At 47.0% G+C, this 21464-nt stretch overlaps 1 protein-coding gene across 1 annotated transcript in view; it reads right to left on the bottom strand.

The window, feature by feature from the left end:
- Window positions 1-3512: 3512 nt before the first annotated feature.
- LOC139766325 (uncharacterized) overlaps window positions 3513-21464 on the bottom strand; it is a 127476-nt gene continuing 109524 nt past the window's right edge. The window contains exon 7 of the mRNA XM_071694820.1: window positions 3513-7478. Within this exon, the coding sequence (XP_071550921.1) occupies window positions 7159-7478 (320 nt within the window). The 3' untranslated portion in view covers window positions 3513-7158. The remainder of the gene's footprint in view (window positions 7479-21464) is intronic.

Genomic DNA, 21464 nt, shown 5'->3' with positions numbered 1-21464 from the left:
AAAATTCGCCTTTCATATATTTCATGTAAACCAAGCCTGTGATGAGTCAATATGCCATCATTTTCTTTTGTCTGTTTCAGTTGTGAAAAAATATACGTTAATTGCAAAGTTTGAGAGAGAGTATTCGAGTCCTTTATGTACAATATTTGTACGATATTCTTCCTTGTAATGTGGAGCTGTTGTTGATTCATTTCTTCCTGGATATTGGTGGTTGAAACAAGCAGAGAGAGAGAGAGAGAGAGAGAGAGAGAGAGAGAGAGAGAGAGAGAGAGAATTTTTATATTTGGAAAATATAATTTGCATGTTTGTATATAATCCACAACTTAGGTTTTCAGAGTTTGATATATATATATATATATATATATATATATATATATATATATATATATATATATATATATATATATATATATATATATGAAATTAGGATTCTTTTCATGTTTAAGCTTGGGAACAAGAATTTTAGATTTCCCGTCACCCGTTTTTAGTTCAAGTTCACTTCAACCACCCCATAGAAAACGGTGTCGTCTGACGTCATTTCACAAGGGCACCCTATGTATCAAGAATTTCTCCGTGATAATGACATGGTCCGAATAGTTGAAATGGAACCTAATTGATGCAGGAGATTTACCTTTTGTGTATGGACTGTCACAGGTGAGTTAATGAGATCGGTAATCTATATTAATTCGTTTCTGATTACATTTCTTTTTTTTTTCTCGTTCATTGGTCGATGAACGCCGAGGATTTGCGTCTGTGATGGCTAAAGGTTTCCAGTTCAGAGCAACAGGATCGACGTAATTACATGAGGATTTGGACTGATGATGCTCACGCGTAAAGCGGTTCCGAGCGCATGTTTCCCCGCGTTGTAAGTTATACCAACTGAAGATCTCGAAGACTCTGGTCATAGGTAATGGGTGTCATTATTCGCTTTATTTTCGTTATTTCTCGTGGTTATTCTGGAGAGATTGGACGAGAAAAGTCTACTGGGTTGTGATGGGGTTGTGACGGGGCACCGGAGAAGTCTACTGGGTTGTGATGGGGTTGTGATGGGGCACCGGGGTTAATGGAGTGTAATAACCTATTTTTTTGTACTGTACGAAGAGGGACTTCTGCTCTCGTGTGGCCCTGATCCATTGTACGTGTGTGTGTGTGTGTGTGTGTGTGTGTGTGTGTGTGTGTGTGTGTGTCATCTTTTCCTAATGGCCTGTTTCCTTATAGCTTAAGTAATCTTTTATTCTTTTAGTGATTGGTGTTTGCTGAGTTTTTTTTTCTTTTTCATTCAGTGTTCATTGATGAAAATGTCGATCAAGATTCGCAAGTTGCTGGTGTGGGTTGGTCATTTCAAATGAAATGCAATTTATTGAACTATGTAATTTCTCATTTTGTTTTGTTGTTGCGGCGTATTTAGTTTGGTGTCACCTCCTGCCTATTTCAGGGATATACCTGGTACCTATTCATTTTTGGGATATAACTGGTACTTGGCCAATTTTAGGATGTGATTGGTACTTTGCACGTTTTGGGATATGATTGGCACTTTGCCAGATTTGGGTTATATAATTGGTACTTCGCCAATTTAAGGATATAATGGGTACTTTGCCAATTTGGCAATGTAATAAGCACCTTGCCCATTATAGCGTGTATAAACTAGCACCCTGCTAGTTTTAGAGCATGTGATTGGTACTTTGCCAGTTTTTTAGGGGATAATTAGTGTGTAAAGTATTTTTCAAATTATATTTTTTGGGAATCTATTTTTTCCCCTTTGTCATTGCATTTCTATTAACGTAGCCAGTGCGTTGTTCCGTTCGGCTGAGACTTGGTAATGTAATTAAAACACAGAGTTCTGTCTCGGTACAAAATGTTCCTCTCTTTTTTTTCTCTCTCTATCCTGTAAATACAATTGTGTTGTCACCCAGACTTCATAAACTTCGTTTGGTCTTAATTTATAGTTAGATGATGTTATGATTACTGAAGGTTATTACAGACTTGAATTTTCTTATTTTCGTGTATTGTAGAAGACAAGGAGTTTGATCATATGGTCAAGTTGATTTGCTTCGTAAAAGGGCGACAAGGCAATTTGGCTGGGGAGGAAGGGACTGGTGTCACGGGAGGAACCAGGGTTCCTGGTTGGCATGAAATACTAGTATAATGGATTAGGTTGATTGGTGGGAAGAACTGGTGTGTTGTGGTGTGAGCTAAGCTATCTGGTTGATAAACAAGGGCTGGTATAGTATGAAAGGGGCTCCCGCTTTGGCAGAAAGTACTGGTATACTAATATCACATTTAGGCTACCTGGTTTGGTCTAACTTACTTGGTAAGAAGAGTGTATGATAAGCGTGACTAGGCAGGCAGGAAGGACAAGTGTAGCAGAAAGTGACTTTGGTTGGTTGGTTGGCGAGAAATCCTAGCGTTAGCTTGGTTGGTTAGTTGGCGAGAAATGGTTGGCGCGAATTCCTAGCATAAGGTTGGTTGGTTGGCGAGAAATCCTAGCGTAAGGTTGGTTGGTTGGCGAGAAATCCTAGCGTAAGGTTGGTTGGTTGGCGAGAGCGATCCTAGCGCTAAGGTAGTGTAAGGCGCACACACACACACACACACGCACACCACACGCTTGGGCGTCAGGTTGGGGAAATAAATAGTAAGGTTTTAAGGTATATTAAAAGATCTCCACATGATATATTAATTTTTTTTTTTCAGTTATGTTTTATTACAGAAGGTTATCCATTTTCGGTAGTACACATACATTGTTAATTACAGAGAAGCGTTTTTTTTTTGGAGGGGAGGGAGGGGGGTCTATAATAATCTGAAATACGTTATACATATGAGAAGATTAAATGACATCGTGATCAACCATGGACGCAAAGAATTCAAAAAATGTCGTCCTGTCGTCGTTGTGATGCGTGTGGTAAGTGGAATGGGGGGGTGGTTTAGGGGGACGACGACACACACACACACACACACACACACTCACACACACACACACACACACACACACACATGTAAAGTGTCATAATCACCAACATTGATAATATACAAACATTGGGTGGCTCAGGGCAGGTCCAGTAGCGAGTGTATTAAGCTATGAATATTTTAGAATATCGATAATTGCTATGTATAGAATGATAATGTCGTGCGCGCGAGCACGTCCGCGCGCATTCAGTTAACTCGACTCCCGCGCATGTCTCCAAAGCCCAAGGAACAATATCCTTTATTCTTTATCTTCTTTTTTTTTTACTTTTTTTTTATATCTAGGGTGAGGGCTAGCGCCCATAATGGCACTGATATGAAAACTTCAATAATTATATATCATATTTTTTTTCTTCCATGTTGTTTGTATCTTCTGTCTTACAGTCGATTCCCCAAAAACGCCATTCACAGTCTCGCTCGAACCAGAGAGCGGCGGGACACGCAGTTTTCAAACCACGGGAAGAGAGATTCTGTAAGGCCAGTTTCCTATTCATTATTATTATTATTATCATATATTTACACACTAACAACACGGGAAAGTAAATTTTGACGTTATTTTTATTTTATTTTTTTTTCTTCCACTACAGGTGACACGATAAATGACTTAAAACACTTATATATATTTACACTTTGGGAAAGAATTTTTTTTAAAACCAGCTAAGCTTTAGTATTAAAAACGAAATAAAGTGTAAAATTATCCCCAGTCCTATGGTCAATTAATATATATATATATATATATATATATATATATATATATATATATATATATATATATATATATATATATATATATTAAGTGAAATTATAGGACTTTTCATCTTTATTTACACAAAACCCACAGAATTATAACTCGGGCTGGCTCACACACTACTCAACACCTCCCCGGAAAATACCATGGTGTCCCCTCCACATACACACACACAACAGGTGGGAACCCGGGAAACGAACATGAGGCGCGTCACACGAACTGGCTAGGCCCAGGGCTGATGTATTCAGCCCGCTCCTTTTGGGGGGCACGACCAACTGAGCCGGCCCTCCAGACTGATGGTGGTGACCTGACCTGACCCCAAAGGCCAAACCATCATATATATAAATATGATATTCTTGATCGCCGTTTCCCGCGTCAGCGAGATGGCGCCAGGCTCCGCGCTCGAGGCGAGGCGTTAACGGCCGTTCATTTTTCGGAGGCTGCCTAAAGAGCCACCTCAGACAGTGGAGGAGTTTCCTTTAGGTACGAAATGAAGGCGAGGGGGTTTGAAAAGCTCTCCTTGAAGTCTTGTTTTCTGGGTAAAAATGAATATGAACTGGGGCTCGCGCTCTCGAGAGAGAGAGGGAGGGAAAGCCGACTAGCCTTGTAGCTAGTAGAACGCCGGATGTGTGTATATATATATAAAATATGAAATCTCGACCACCGCTCGCGTTCCATTAGGTCACCGTCACCCACGCCAACGGCTGACTTGTGATTGGGGAAGATTCGTCGTCGTGTGAATCCACCCGAAGATTCATCACATGTGTTCTGAATCTTTTTTTTTTATTTATTCTTCATCTTAGTGGAAAAGCATTTCGGGGTCTGCGCTCCCCCGACCTAACCCGGACACGGGTAATGGTAACAATGAAGAGAGGTTGATTAGCAATTCGAATATTTCCCCCCACAAAAAGGAGTTCAATGCCCCCGGGTCTCGTTATGTGCGAACCATTTGGCCGAAGTATATCAAAACATACCTGAAACTCACAACCCACTTCACCTGGGCGTTTAACCACAAGGGTTGTTGGGGGGGGGGGGGCTTTTAAAGGGGGGATGGGTGTAGTGTCTATTCTTACAAAGGGCGGGGGCGGGAGGGGGGGGTGGTTGTCGTCTCCTCTGAATCTCGTTCAACCACTTTCCATCGTTCATCGTCGACGAACTCGGTGAACGTCGTTGAACCGCCAAGTGTCATAACGACACCGAGGGAATGAGTTACCCTGTGGTAATGGTATTCCCTCCCCCACACCCCGTGGGGAGGGGTGAAATTATTGAGAAAAGAAAAACACACATACACACACATACGGTACACTTCAATCATTTTATCTAGAAACAAAATAACACGCTTAAAAGTTATGTATATATTACACAGCTGGAGCATTGTTCGATTGCACTAAGCCGGAGCATTGTTCGGTACACATTGCCGGAGCATTACTGAGTACACTCAGCTGCAACATTGTTGAGTACACTCGGCTGGAGCACTGTTCGGTACACCGCTGGAGCATTGTTGAGTACACTCAGTGGGAGCATTGTTGAGTACACTCAGTGGGAGCATTGTTAAGTACACTCAGTGGGAGCATTGTTGAGTACACACAGCCGGAGCATTGCTGGGTACACTCAGCAGAATTATTGTTAAGTACACTCAGCAGGAGCATTGCCAAGTACACACAGCTGGAGTATTGTCCGTTACGGCTGGAGCATCGCTTAGTACACCTGAAGCATTGTTCCCTACACAGATGGAGCATTGTTAAGTACACACAGAAGGAGCATTGCTCAGTACACACAGCTGGAGTGTAGGTTATTACAGCCGGAGCATTGTTCAGTGCAGCCGGAATAGTGTTTATCACCCAGAGCTGGAGCATTGTCCGTTACACAGCTGGAACATTGTTCAGTGCAGCTGGAGCATTTTTGAGCACACAGCTGGAACATTGTTCGGTACATAGGTGGAGCATTGTTTACTACACAGCTGGAGCATTGTTCACATCACAGCTGGAGCATTACTCAGTACACTGCTGGAGGATTGCTCAGTACAAAGCTAGAGCATTGTTCACAGCACAGGTGGATGTTCCATGCACACAGTTGGAGCATTGCTCAGTGCACAGCTGGAGCATTACTCAGCGGACAGCTGGAGCATTACTCAGCGCACAGCTGGAGCATTGCTCATAACACAGCTGGAGCACTGTTTAGCTCTCACAGCTGCAGAAAGCGTCCTCCTGGTACTTCAGACACCTCCGGTAACGTCTTAAAGAAAATAACATCAAGCGATGAGTACAGTACTCCAGTCTGTTGACCACCTCGGGTTACAGTACTCCAGTCTATTGACCGCCTCAGGGTACAGTACTCCAGTCTATTTACCACCTCGGGTTACAGTACAACAGTCTATTGACCGCCTCAGGGTACAGTACTCCAGTCTATTGACCGCCTCAGGGTACAGTACTCCAGTCTATTGATCGCCTTAGGATACAGTACTCCAGTCTATTGACCACCTCGGGTTACAGTATAACAGTCTATTGACCGCCTCAGGGTACAGTACTCCAGTCTATTGACCACCTCGGGTTACAGTACTCCAGTCTATTGATCGCCTCAGGGTACAGTACTCCAGTCTATTGACCGCCTCAGGGTACAGTACTCCAGTCTATTGACCACCTCGGGTTACAGTACAACAGTCTATTGACCGCCTCAGGGTACAGTACTGAAGTCTATTGACCGCTCGGGGTACAGTACTCCAGTCTATTGACTGCCTCGGGGTACAGTACTCCAGTCTATTGACCGCCTCAGGGTACAGTACTCCAGTCTATTAACCGCCTCAGCGTACAGTGGTCCAGTCTATTGACCGCCTCAGCGTACAGTGGTCCAGTCTATTGACCGCCTCAGCGTATACAGTAATCCAGTCTATTGACCGCCTCAGTATACAGTGGTCCAGTCTGTTGACCGGGTCATTATACAGCAGTCCGATCTGCTGAGACCGCGTCACTATGCGGTCGTCTAGTCTACTTGTGATCGCGTCTCTCGCCAACTCACGACGCGTTTGTGCCTTCCTCCTCTGTCTCGCACTTTCTCTGGACGTGGGAAGAATTGGTCGACCGTCCCATCCAGCAGCGGACCCCGAGGCCAAAGATAAAAGTCAGCGGTCGAAGACCAGTTCACGGGATTTACCGCTACGGCTTCGTGTCTGACTGGTACGTCCGACTGTGAGCGGTGGTGATAACAAACAGCACTGTGGAGAGAGGCCAGGAGGCCCGGAGATAGACGCCCCCTTTGTGATCCACTGGAAGGACGTTAATGAAGACTAGAGAGGCGGGGGTCCCCAACGGCTCTGGTTCTTCTCGTCCTCGGTGGCTACCGCGTGTCGCGATGAGCTTCTCGCTACGAACGGGTCTGGGCTACAGGCTTGGGTGAGTGCGGGGACGATGTTGTTGTTGGATGTGGTTGTCGGGAGGTGGCTCCGAGGCTGTTCAGAAGAGCTGGGAGATGAGATTGCTCTTGGTGGGGTCAGGGAGCATGTAGTTGTTGACGGTGTGGTTGAGGAGGGAGAAGGGCGGAGGTGGGTGCCCCTGCTGCATGCCGCCCATGCTGTTGTGGATGCCCACGTTGCCCCCGTGGTGGGCGGAGTGGGCGGTCAGGGTCGTGAGAGGGACGGGTGAAGGGCAGGAGGAGGGCCGCTCCAGGGCCGTCAGGGGTGAGCTGCAGCCCCCTCCTGCGCCGCTGCCGCCTCCGGGGGCGGACGCCGCGGGAGCTGCCGACGACCACTTGGGTGACGACTCCAGCTTGCCCACTGTGGAGGAGAGAGAGAGAGAGGAACACAAGGGTTAGTGCATGGCAGGTGTAGCGCTTGGTGTCACAGGTGTAAATGACCTGTGTACTTAACCTAACCTAATCTAACCTCACCTGGTGTGAATGACGTGTGCCGACCTGGGGATTGAGGCGGGTTGTGCTCAATGGGGACAGTGGCGTGTTTACTGACCTGGGGATTCAGAGAAAGGCGCACTGCCCCGAGCGCTGCAACAGGTGTGGTGCCCAGGTCAGCGAACCTAGGCAGTTTTACACTGACCTCAGAAGAACTGCGCCTGATGAACGTGGCCACACTAGAACTACGTTATGTAGCGTGACCTGAGGACTTCAGCAGGTGTGGTGTGTGACCTAAGGACTGCAGCAGGTGTGGTGTGTGACCTGAGGACTGCAGCAGGTGTGGTGTGTGACCTGAGGACTGCAGCAGGTGGGGTGTGACCTGAGGGCTTCAGCAGGTGTGGTGTGTGACCTGAGGACTGCAACAGGTGTGGTGTGACCTGAGGGCTTCAGCAGGTGTGGTGTGTGACCTGAGGACTGCAGCAGGTGTAGTGTGACCCGAAGGTTTGGTGACCTGAGAATCCAAGCACATAGTGTGACGTAGAGAGGACTACGACAGACGTTAGGTGGCTTAATTTCTCGAACGTCAGGTGTCTTATCTACCAGCCACGTCGCTACGTGTACAGGGGGACAGAATATTATAACAGTCGAGTGGCTGAGAGAGGGAGGGGGGGAACAGGTGCCTTTAGTTTTATTAAACCGAACATCTGGTATTTCTGCAAAATTCTAAAATATCCTAAGTAAAAGTTTGGAATTGAACTGCGTGTGTGGATATTGCTCAGAAAGACCAGAGTTCTGTAAAACGTAAAAATACTAACAAAACAATCTGGGGAAAAAGAAATATGATACCAAGATACAGCGTTTTATATATATGTATATATATATATATATATATATATATATATATATATATATATATATATATATATATATATATCATTTGATATTATTTTCATTTTTCTTTGATATCTTGCGGGACTTTTAGAGGAACTTGTTCGTCTGGTTTTCGAAGAAAATGATGTGAAGTTCCGCTTCCTTGCGCCTTTGAGCACCCGCAGGAGTGTGTTCTTCTTACGGTGCTCATATCGATGATGGAGTGTAGCCTCATCGTCCAACCCCCATAGGACTTGGTCACCCCCTGCCTGGAACACAGCGCACTTCACGAACATCCTATCGAGTCGCGTGATGAAGTCCAGGGTTGTCGGCTATCACATGCCTCCTGAGACGCACCTGTAGACCCAGTGCTACCGTACCACTAAACATTTCACCTCGCTCACATATATGAACCTTCGGCTGTGTACTCTACCGTCTCTCTGTCTGCTTTAGAGTAGGAGTGTACGTAGGGTACTACTACTACTTCTATTGTCCTCAAGTATAGATTTAACCTCATTGAAGACCATCAGGTCCCCTCCAGTCTGTTCCCTGTGCACTGCCGCGTTAGGATAACATTTCTAACCCCCCAAGTACATGACCTCGTCACTGACCTTCAAGTCTTCTCCAGTCTGACTTTTCTCTCTTCAAACATGTTAGGATGATATTACTGTCTTCCAGTAGTCAAGCACACAGACTTCTTACTTACTCTTGGCGAAAGATGAAATATTTTTAAACATCATTTACAGATTGGAGAAAAACATAATCAATGATCTTCATTTCTTCCATGATTTTGGAATAATTTGGGTCTGAACATGCAGGAGGATGCAAGGAGTGCACGGGATAAGAGTGAATTGGAACAGTGTGGTATACGGGGTTCGACGTGCTGTCACGGTGGCCTGAACGTCCGGGGTAAACCATGGAGAGGTCTGGGGGGGGGGGGGCCCTGGTTATTGATAGCGAGCCATGGTTTTTGTATATCACGGACAGCTGGAGAATGGATGTGAGAGGAAGTGGTCTTTCTTCATCTGTTCCTGAAGCTACCTCATTAAAGCGGGAAACGGCGAGTACGTGAAACACACACACACAAACACACACGCACACACACACACACACTACCAGGGCAGAAACGCACGTAAATTGTACACTGTTGTATTCGGTATATGAAAGCCGGAGAGAGAGAGAGAGAGAGAGAGAGAGAGAGAGAGAGAGAGAGAGAGAGGAGGGCCTGGCAATAAAATGTTGTGGAGACAGGCCAGGCGTGAGCTGTCTGCCACTTTTGTTGATGAATTCACTTTTATTTCATCACGGCGACGCATTCGCCTCCATAAATTCACTGTAAAGAAAACGGGAATGGCTCCTTTTGACGCCTTGTGCAACTCCACAAGCGTTTTCGTCGCCTACCTTCTGCCCACCCCCCCACAACTCCCTCCCCCACACACCCACAACCGCACAGGCCGCTGCTTTGTGTGCCATTGGTGCTTCGTTTTTTTTCTTAAACCTGCATTAAACCTACTTACTGTTTTATTGCATCAGTTGAAGAGCTAATTTATCCCGCATAAAGTTGGAGGCATTGAGGTGTAGTACGCTTGGGTGATTATTTAATCGAGATAACACAAGACGGCTAGAAAGGACGTTAGGGAAGTCTGTTATAAACGTTGGTGAATTGTGTTATAAACGTTAGTGAATTTTGTTATAAACGTTGGGGAAGTCTGTTATAAACGTTAGGGAAGTAGGTTATAAACGTTAGGGAAGTCTGTTATAAACGTTGGTGAATTCTGTTATAAACGTTAGTGAATTCTGTTACAAACGTTGGTGAACTCTGTTACAAACGTTGGTGAATTCTGTTATAAACGTTAGTGAATTCTGTTATAAACGCTAGGGAAGTCTGTTATAAACGTTAGGGAAGTATGTTATAAACGTTAGGGAAGTCTGTTATAAACGTTGGTGAATTCTGTTATAAACGTTAGTGGATTCTGTTATAAACGTTAGTGAATTCTGTTACAAACGTTAGTGAAGTGTGTTGTAAACCTACTCTTCTTACGGCATCCGTTGAAAAGCTAATCTAATCGTTAACAAAGAATAAAATTGAAAGTATTTTGGGCATTCTCCTTGGGCGAGACAGAGATACAAAGGACGGTTGGAAATGACGCTATGTGTCTGTATTCTTGGAAGCGAGTCCACCACGACTGTATTGGAGGCAGAGAAAACGGTAGGTGGAAACGCTGGGCTGCAGAGGGGGCGGGGGAGTCTGTGTGTGTGTGTGTGTGTGTGTGTGTGTGTGTGGCGGAGTTGCTACTGACAAACGCCAGACGACCAGAAGTGACTATAAAAATTTTCATCTGTTGGTTGGGAGGAGGGAGAGAAAACGGGAGGCGGGGGGGGGGGGGGGGGTCGGTCCAATTTTTCTAATGACGCGATCATCATCTCTCGTGGTGGTGGGTGGTCGTCCTCGTCGTCTTCTTCGTCTTGTCCTGGTGTGTGTGTGTGTGTGTGCACACGAGAGGCTCCTGGTTCGAGCCCTGGGTGCAGAAAGACGCTGAGAGAGAGAGAGAGAGAGAGAGAGAGAGAGATGAAATGAACGAGACGGGGCGACCGACACGAGACATCAGATGTATTGGTTTGTGAGAAGGTTGCGGGTGATGGGGCGATGCTTAGCTTCCAGAGCAGAGGTTTCCAGCCTTTTCCAGTGGCGGGAGCAAGTGGTTTCGAGCGCTTTTGGTCGAGTGGTTTAATGGCGCAGTGGTTTTTAGCCTTTTTCCAGTGGCGCGTCACCGCACAGTCTTCCACTGTGTCAAAATCTCAACCTGAAAACAGTGAAGTACTTTTGAAATGAATCATACTCATGACACAGTGAAATGTTTTAAATGGATTGTACGTCATTCCGTAACATGAAACTGTATACAGATATCTCTCGACTTACGACCGGAACTTGTAAGACTTATTACTTACGACCGCAACTTGTACGACTTGCTACTTACGACCGTAGCTTCTAAGACGGCACCAAGTACCGTTTGGACAGCATAATGGTACTTGGACCCATTGGCGTTTGGTGTCACTAAACAACCACCTATAACAATACGACCTTTAGGCATGATGGTCATTCACTCTTTATAAAAGGTCAGGTCAAAGGCCAGGCAATCACATATCCCCCTCATGTGGATAAACGCTGACAAAAATTTGGAATTTTCGAACAATGCCCAGCACCCACCCCACCCCACCCCCTCCTTTTTTTTCCCTTTTTTTATATCAGAATATTTTGACAGCCCTGATATATTTGTATCTGTAAATGTGGTTAATGTATACTCGTATGGATATGTATACTACAGCGTGCACGGACTCGTATGCACATGTATAATGTATCACTGCGGACGTATGCGACCGTCATTCTTAATTAATTGATGCGTTCGGTCGGTGACGACCCGATTTTCGAATTGTCGTAGATACGGATCTGGAGGGGTAGTGGTGGTAGTAGTAGTAGTAGTAGTGGTAGGCTAGCCATTAGTCTGAGAGAGAGAGAGAGAGAGAGAGAGAGAGAGAGAGAGAGAGAGAGAGAGAGAGAGAGAGAGAGAGAGAGAGAAATCCTTTGTTAGCCTGTTCCGGTGCCCCACTTGGCCTGTTCTCGACCCTCAAGCCAAGCCATCTTCATCCCTAGCTTAATAGTTTTATTCCACCGTCGACCTCGTTCTTCACTCCCACAGCTGAGGTATTCTGCCCAGCCGGCTGTGGCCCTGTTTTGTCGGCCTAGGGAGGAGAGGTGGCGGCGTGTTGGTCCGTCGCCACGACCCGTTCGTTCTCCTCCCCGAGCTGAGCCACGTTCATCTATAATTCGACACGTTCTCATACCCCAGCTTACTCGATCTCCTCCACCGAGTCGACCAGTTCTATCCCCCCCCTTTCTCTCTCCTCCAGTTGGCCTGTTCTCGCCCCACCTTCCCCCCAAGCTGAGCTGTTCTCTCTCTCTCCGCTATTTAACTGACCAGGTCGGTCTCTCTCCGCCCCAACAGTTCACCTGTTCCTCGGTGTTCCCCAGCGTTCCTTAGGCCATAAAACAAGTGAGGGCGGGTGACTGATGCTCCGGGCTAGCTCGCCACCTGGCACGGCCAACACCTCCCTAACCCGCCCGCCCCTGACTTACGGTTATGGTGCTTACGATGACGCGCGTTAGGGGTCATAATGGCGCTGCACGTCACGCGGCTTATTCTCAACCGTCACGGGCCTCCCTCGGGGGGGTACCCACCCCCATAACCCCCCACCCCAAGTCCCCGCTCCCGTGTCCGAAAGTTGTAAAGTCAACAGTTTGTTCTTGCAGGTTTTATAGGGTTGATCAGTCATGGCGTTTTACCGAGGAATCGAACTCTGTCGCGGATCAAACACGTTCGCTTTGAGCAACTTTAGTTTAAGCGCGGCGGAGGTAAGGACCCCCCCGGTTGCTGGTAGCTGGCTGGATTCATTCCCCGGCGCCTCTGAGAGACGCAACCATTTTGACTGTATTGTTGCGCGCTTTTATATTTAGCTGTTTATGTACAGGTATTGTGGAGCGTGTCCTGCTGGAGGTGTATGGCTGGTCGGCCCGGAGTTTCGGCCAGTGAAGGGGTCGTCCAGGTAAACGCTGTGATATCTGTGGGGGTCCAGAAATTACAGTTGGTCGAGGAGGAGGAGGTGTGTGTGTGTGTGTGTGTGTGTGTGTGTATGAGGCCACCACCATAGTGTGTAGCGAGGGGCGGAGGTGACGCGGCGCTAGCAAGGGAGCTCCGGGCACATCAGATCGATGTGCAGGCACCCAGGCGGACCACTGTCAAACAAGGAGCAAACACAAACGCAACAACAACAACAACAAACTCTCCAAAACGCGGAATTTGGAAAAGTGAGAAGCTCTAAGTGGAACTCTGTTGGGTTAGGGTGACGTCATAACGGGCGATTACGCGCCTTTAAGGAGCGAGTCGCTACAGCGACTTGGATGGATTTCAGGAAAATTATATATATATATATATATATATATATATATATATATATATATATATATATATATATATATATATATATATATATATATTGTGTGTGTGTGTGTGTGTGTGTGTGCATCATGTGAGTGATGGAGTGTGCTATCCGAGGGTGTTGCAGGAGGCCTATTGGTGTTTCCATCTTCCTGGATGTTGTAGATGGTATGTTGGTGTTGTCAGTCCCACAAGTGTTGTAGAGGTGTGATGGTGTTGCTCACCGCTTGGGTGTTGTAGATGGTGTGATGGTGTTGCTAACCGCTTGGGTGTTGTAGATGGTCTGTTGGTGTTGTGACATCCCATGGGTGTTGTGGATGGCCTGATGGTGTTGCCAACGCTTGGGTGTTGTAGATGGTCTGACGGCGTTGCCAACCTTGTGAGTGTTGTAGACGGTCTGATGTTGCCAGCCCAGTGATTGTTGTTACTGGTTTATGGTGTTGCCAACTCCATGGCTGCTGTGCAAGCTTGGTTGGTGTATCCAGGTGAGTATATTCCCTGCACTGCTGCTGTTGTTCCACTGTAGATATTACACTTTGTAGATATGTGTTGTTGTTGTTGTTCGTCTGTAGATATTACACTTTGTAGATATATGTTGTTGTTGTTGTTCGTCTGTAGATATTACACTTTGTAGATATGTGTTGTTGTTGTTGTTCGTCTGTAGATATTACACTTTGTAGATATATGTTGTTGTTGTTGTTCGTCTGTAGATATTACACTTTGTAGATATATGTTGTTGTTGTTGTTCGTCTGTAGATATTACACTGTAGATATATGTTGTTGTTTTTCGTCTGTAGATATTACACTTTGTAGATATGTGTTGTTGTTGTTGTTCGTCTGTAGATATTACACTTTGTAGATATGTGTTGTTGTTCGTCTATACGTATTACACTTTACAGATATATGTTGTTGTTCGCGTGCAGGTATTACACTTTTCAGATATATGTATAATAGATACGAACACACAATGCCACAGAAGGTTTTGGTGTACACAAATGCAGTTCTAAGCAGAAGCGAGACTTTAACGCACTTAACGTTTTCTATGTCATCTCTGAAATCCAGATTGGTTTATGTAAATATTTCATTCTTTTTTTGTTTTGCTTCTTGAATCCTGACCACGTCGCGCACGACTTTTGAAAACGACGATACGGTAGTCGTTGCGCTACACGATACGACCCATTCATGGACTTGACGGTAAGACCCTTTGAGGACGTCGGGTACGACCCCCTTGGGCATGACGTCCTGGGCTCAGGCCTTTAACCAGATGATCAAGGGTCGGGTTTACCGAGGCCGGTCCATCATTACTTTAAAAAAAGGAGGAGGGAGGGTGAGGGAGAGGGGGACATCCCTCCCGTGGTCAAGTTCCGCGACACCGCGATCCAAGAGGTCAGTCAGCCACCTCGCAGGAAGGACGGGAGCCTCCAGACACACCCTTGTCTCCTCTCCCTTGACCTCCGGAATGGCTCGACGGTATAGCCAAAATATGGCCTATTATGTTAGGGTATATAACCTCATCGTGGGGAGGAGGGGGTATGACATTTACCTGTCGTTTGGCTGGTAAAGTCCTACTTGAGCGCTGGCCTCCGGGGCTATACAAGTGGGTCGGAAAGTCTCATTAATATATAACAGCCGGGCATAATACATACTCACCCACCCTCTCTCCCTCCCTCCGCCGCCTCCTCCTCCGCCGCCTCCCACTGAGATCGTAAGACATGTATATGTATTCGACGGTAACTTTGCCACGTAAAGTCCTAAGGCAACGTAACGTCCGGCGCAGCTAACCCTGCCAGATTCAATTTCCCTCCATTTCCCTCAGATTCTGAGAGAATTGAGACCTAGAGGAAAAATCCGGCCCCAAGTCCACGCCGCAGTTTGCCGCTTAGATTGCCGCCATTTTGTCTTAATGTCTGGCCCCAAGAACCAATCACGTGCTCGATTACCGTTCCAACGAGACAATCAGGCGAGTCCGTTTCCTTGAACAATTGGCTTCAGGGCGGGGATATAATCTGCTTATCCGGTCCAGATATGCTTGGATAAGGAGAATTAAGGTTAAATAATGGGGCCGACTGGCAGCCTGAGTGATGGAAATACGATGAACTCAAAATTAGCTCAGAAAATGGCTGAGTCTGCGACCTGTTTCTGTCGGCATAAGTCAGAGTTGAGGTGGTCGGGACGCAGTTACCTCCTCCGGCCGGTTCTGGGAGTCCGTGATTGTTTCCGCGCTCGCTCCTTATAGCCAATCAGAAAGACTTTATTGGTTTTCGCAGAATCTAATCTGTGTTACGGGCTCTTACTCCAGCAGTAACGAAGAGAGTGACCGTAGGTGATTCCAGACACTGCAGCCTGCAAGACTGGAACATATATCTCCTTGGGAGACTGGAACATATACTTCTCTGGAGGACAGGAGCATTACCTCTGGAAGACAGGAACATATACTTCTCCGGAGATCTGGAATGTATACTTCCCTGGAAGACTGGAACGTATACGTCTCTGGAAAGCTGGAACACATGCTTCTCTGGAAGACTCGAACATACGTCTCTGGAAAGCTATAACACATACTTCTCTGGAAAGCTGGAACATATACTTCTTTGGAAAGCTGGAACATATAGTTCTCTAGAAAGTTGGAGCATACACTTCGCTGTAAAGCTGGAACATAGTGGAACATATACTTCTCTGGAGGACTGAAACATATACTTCTCTGGAAGACTGGAACATATACTTCATTGGAAGGCTAGAATATATACCTCTGGAAGACTATATACCTTTGGATGGCTGAGAGCAGCCCAGGTCACGGCTATGTTTGACATATGAATTACCACATTACTCTTACAACAGAAACGTACTCTCAACACGTTACGCACAGGGAAATAATTTGCTGCGTGAGTGTACGGAGATTATGCTAAGCACTAGCCAACAGCAAGCAGACCCACTGGGTCCTTTCATGGCTGTTTGCGATTGCGGAAGATATCGGGAACAGTGGAAGATATCAGAAACAGTGGAAGATATCAGAAATAGTGGAAGATATCAGAAACAGTGGAAGATATCAGAAACAGTGGAAGATATCAGAAACAGTGGAAGATATCAGAAACAGTGGAAGATATCAAGAATAGTGGAAGATATGAGAGACTTGTGTGGTAAGGATAGAAAAGGAAACGGATGGCATCTGTAATCTTCAGTGATAAGTAAGGTGCAGCAAATGATGACAGTCGTGGACTTTGGGGAGGTGTTTGTCAAAGCCGTTCTTTCTTAAACGTACCGGTGTCTGTGGATCTGCTCTCAACTACCATTGTTGTTGGATCATTCCATATCATAACGTTCTTGTTGAGGAAAAAAAAAGATCTTGCCGTTGGGAGCCGTGAAATACGCTAATCTAGTAACTCACATTCTTTGTCTCTCAGATTGGTACCTATGTAATAATCGCAGAGGCGGAGGTAAATGATATAATGCATCAAACATGACGTGCGGTGAGCGCTACGCGCTAGTCTTGGTTTTTGGCATATATCGTCTTTATCCTCCTCTCTGTTCACCGTTTTGCTTCATATCATAAATGATTCAGGCTCCAGATAAAGTTGCTTCCCCCTAATTTCACTGATATGCCGCCAGATACTATGTGCTTGGCAATTAAGACCGGAAACCTTGTGAAGGGTTTGAACACTTGGTATTTGACACGTTACGTTTCTCTTGTGTTCCATAAGTTTGATGACGAGGTAGCCTTCATCTCGGGGCATACTGAATTACCTTCCGGGTTTGTTAAAAGCTTGCCGGGATTATATAGTTTATATATAAGCAATGTCGGAAAAAAGGGAGAAAAAAAAAATTGTTGCATGGAACTGTATGAGATTTGAATCTTTTCTTCATTAATGTGTACGTTATTCATCCCTGTGGGTGTGTACACATTATTAGACTCGCCCTTACTATGACTTTGTTGGAGCCTCCGTACACCCCCTTCTTCCCACCTCCTCCCGCTCTGGCTGCAGAGGTGGAGCCTCCGTACTCCCACCCTCGGCTCCAGCGATGGAACCTCCTTGCTCCACACTCAACCCCAGTGAAGGAGCCTATGTACACTACCTTACATTCTAGTGCTGGAGCCTTTAGAGTCCACCCTTAGTTACAATGATGGAGCTTACATACTCCACCCTTACCTGCGTTAGTGGAGCCTCCGTACTCCGCCTTCATATCCAGCGATGAAACCTCTGTACTCCACCCTCACCCTCCAGTAAAGGAAGGAGGAGGAGGAGGAGGAGCCTCCTGGCCCCCCTCTCCCTCCCTCTTTCTCCACAAGTACACCACAGCTTTACACACCCCTCCCCCCTTCCCAGCCGCCACCGCCGCACCTCTCTTCTCAAATTAAACTTGCCCAGCGGCACACTGGGGCGGTTGGGAATTCTTTAATGAAGAGCGGACGCCATCACTAATTAGACAAAGACTCCCGTTCCCGCGCGCGTCGAGTTTGAATTTTGAGGAGTAATTTGGAGCGGGGCTTTGGCCAGAGCGTCGCCCGTGTGTGTGTGTGTGTGTGTGTGTGAGTTCCGAAGCCTGGGTGTTGGATGACGGGATTTAGAAATATTGTTAACAGAATTCGGGACCTGAATTAGAATCTGCTCTCAAGACAAACTAATTGAAACCATGATATATATATATATATATATATATATATATATATATATATATATATATATATATATATATATATATATATATATATATATATATATATATGAGATATTTATCTATGATTTCGCCTGTTTAATGTAGAGGTAACTGAATACGAGACAGCGTCGTCATTCAGATATGTGTAAACTCAACGTTGGTGTGTGTGGTGGAGGCCTCCACTCCGCGTCGGGCAGGGGGCCCAGCCTCGCTTCGCCTCGCCTCGCGGGCTGCCATTGTCTTCGTCGTCGCTAAGCCAAACAATAAACGAGATTCCCAGGCTTCCGGCGTCCCGAAAGTTGCGAATCCCAGAAATCGTTGGGAGGTGTGTGTCTGTGTGTCTGTGTGTGGACACGGGTGGTAATTAGATAACTACCTCGGGTTGAATAATTAAGCAGTTATCTTCTATAATTGTAAGGAGAGTAGGACTGGTTAGGGGGGAGGAGGGAAGGAGAGGGGTGGGGGTATACAGTTATGTCCCAGACGATACACGTCCTTTGTGCCTTGGGGGGGGGGGGGGTTGGATTTAAGAAGGATGTGGTCGGATCGGTTGGCCTTTTTTTGGAAAATGGGAAGGAAAGAAATGTTCGACATTTTTTTTTCTTGTGATAAATGCGTTAATCCCTTGCGCGCGACGGTACGGACGTTCGGCATTACGATCATTGGGGAAGATGGTACGATTCTTGGGCTCGACGGTACGGTCGTTAAGCACGATGGTACGATCATTCAGCAAGACGGTACGGCCGTTAAGCACGATGGGACGATCGTTCAGCAAGACGGTACGGTCGTTAAGCACGATGGTACGATCGTTCAGCAAGACGGTACGGTCGTTAAGCACGATGGTACGATCGTTCAGCAAGACGATACGGTCGTTAAACACGATGGGACGATCGTTCAGCAAGACGGTACGGTCGTTAAGCAAGACGATACGATCCTTGGGCACGATGGTAGACTCTGGGTGTGACGACCTGTTCTTTGACCTGACCCCTCATTGGTTAGGTCATAGGTCGAACCCTCTCACCCGAGAGTCGTATCGTCGTGCTCAAGGATCGCACCGTCTTGCTCCAGGGGGGATGGGCCAGCGTCGGAATCAATAAAAATCTCTAGTAGCGAAACTCATGATGATTCAGAGGGGATTTACGCTCTTGACGTATGCTACACCTAGACCAGAGGCTGGTGGTGTCTTCTCACTCCCTCCCCTCCTTCAGCAGCCCATGACGCCCTTCCTCACATCACATTATCATTCACGTCTCAGCTGAACCTTGCTGCATCATCTCCCTCCCACCTCACCCCACCGCGTATCAGAGTAAGGCATGTCTACTCGGGCCGTCGTATTTCAAATCCGTTCTCAGCGAGGCAGGGGTTTTCGCGCAGTGTTACCCATCATTTGCTTTTTCCATCTGTGTCTTAGACGTCTCTCGTCGTGGGTATCCGGGGTGGAATCCCGACGCCAACAGGGGGGAGGGGGGGGTCTCCACCGTGGTGTGGAGGGTAGCTTAAATCAAAAGGAAGTACTGTGAGCATCTTTTCTAGGCCTTTGGTTTTCTGACGTCATGTATTTTCGTTACTATCAAGTCTTTCTCCTCCCTCAAGAGAGATCATTCTTCCATTCCCAGCCATCTTTATATCCTGTTATGCTTATATTCATCTATGGTACAATTCTTTTATGTACCGTGTTTACAACGGTTTAGCCATTCTTTACGCCTGCATTGCCCTACGGTACAGATCCGTACCGTTTTATCTGACACGTTAATCCTTGTACCATTGCGGTACTGTGGAACACTCCAGTGCGTTCTGTTAGGTTATGATGCATTAATTGTGCACACCAGACGCTCTACTGTGGCGTCGTGTGTCCTTCACTAGTCGGCCTCTCATGCCGGACGCCTCCCCACAACCACCCCCCCAGACACCGCTGTCAGTCCTCTTGACGTCAGCCGTGTTTTCTGATGTCAGCCGTGTTCCCTGGGTCCTCGCCAGCCTTCCCCGTGTATTGTTATACGTGATTATTTTCCACCTGCTCTTGATTTATGTTTCCAGTAAGAGGTGTTTGGTTGGCTGGCTGGCTGGCCAGCGAGTTCTTCGTCTGTGTTTCCAGGTCGGTTTTCGAGTCGAGTCCTTCGTTAATTTTCTCATCTCCATCTTCTCTTCTTCCTCTTTCCATCGTTCTCCATTTCCATTCATCTCTCCTTTCCTTTTAGTCCCTCCAGTTCTTTTCTCCTTCCGTCTCCACCATCCTGTTACACTTCCTCCCCCATTCCGTCTTGGACAACCATTCCCTTCCTCCCCTTCGCCATATTTGGCTTGTCTCCCCTACACCTTCCTCTGCTAACTTCCCCAGGTCTCCTCCTCAGTTCCTCCACCCATGATTATCTTCGCCCCTCCTCCTCCACCTACCATTCCCTCCCTCTTCCATGTTCGTCGTCCTCCTTCCAGGCCGTGTCCTCCCTTCTTGCTTCCACGGTCGTCATCGTCCGCTGCTCCTCCGTCTTTCCCACTCCCCAGGTTTTCTCTCCCGTCCTTCCTTCCTCTGGCCGCCCTCTCCCTCCCTGCCTTGTCTGGCAGGTCCATCCCGTCCCGTCCTGCGAGGCCACAGCTGCGCCGTCCATAACTCACGCCAGCGGCTCGGCTCCTGCGGGTCCACGGAGACCACCAGGAGCCCAGTCCAACCATTTCCATAAATTGTGTCAGCGGTCAGCGTAAGAGGGCGGCCTGGAACACATGGGCCGCGTGCATTTGTTAGATTGGTTTTCCAGACACCCCAACGCCTCCCAGTTTCGTGTCAGGAGGGTCGTATCTGGAATGACCCAATGGCTGCCGGTCCGAGGAATAAAAGAAAGAGGGTCTGGAAACGCGGAAAAGATGGGATTGTTTACATAAGGAGCAGATGATCCTCAAGGATTATTTATGACGACGGATTATTCTCATCCTCCCCCACCGCTGTGTTATGTAAACCTGTTGGTCTCTGGGATCTCTCGGCGACTCCAGGTTGCTGCCGGCCCTGGAACAACGTGAAGAGAGGGGCTTCGCGCGCCTGGAAGGGCACTCCAGTTTGCATAAAGATGAACTGTGCCGGAATTATTCCAGACGCTGGATGATTTCATATTCCGGCTTGGCGTCCGGAGTGTCGTGGATGGAACGCGCCGATACTTTCAGAATTCCGGCATCATGGAAAGAGGAGGAGAGGGTTTTGAGTGTTTGCTGGAGAGAGTGGCTGTGAGGGATGTGGCGCGGGTACTGCGTCTGTCTCCCTCTCTCTCCCACTCTCATCCAGCCCGTGTCGTAGGCTCGTGGTGTACTGCGAGGAGGGCAGACGGACAGGGAGGGTTTTAAGCTCGGATCTCTCAAGTTAGGCCACCGTTGTGTGTAACTGTGACTTAGTAGATGTAAACGTTCCCAAG

The sequence above is a fragment of the Panulirus ornatus genome, chromosome 57 (assembly GCF_036320965.1).
Source record: "Panulirus ornatus isolate Po-2019 chromosome 57, ASM3632096v1, whole genome shotgun sequence".
Classification (NCBI taxonomy): domain Eukaryota; kingdom Metazoa; phylum Arthropoda; class Malacostraca; order Decapoda; family Palinuridae; genus Panulirus; species Panulirus ornatus.
This window is presented reverse-complemented; position numbering and strand designations above follow the sequence as displayed.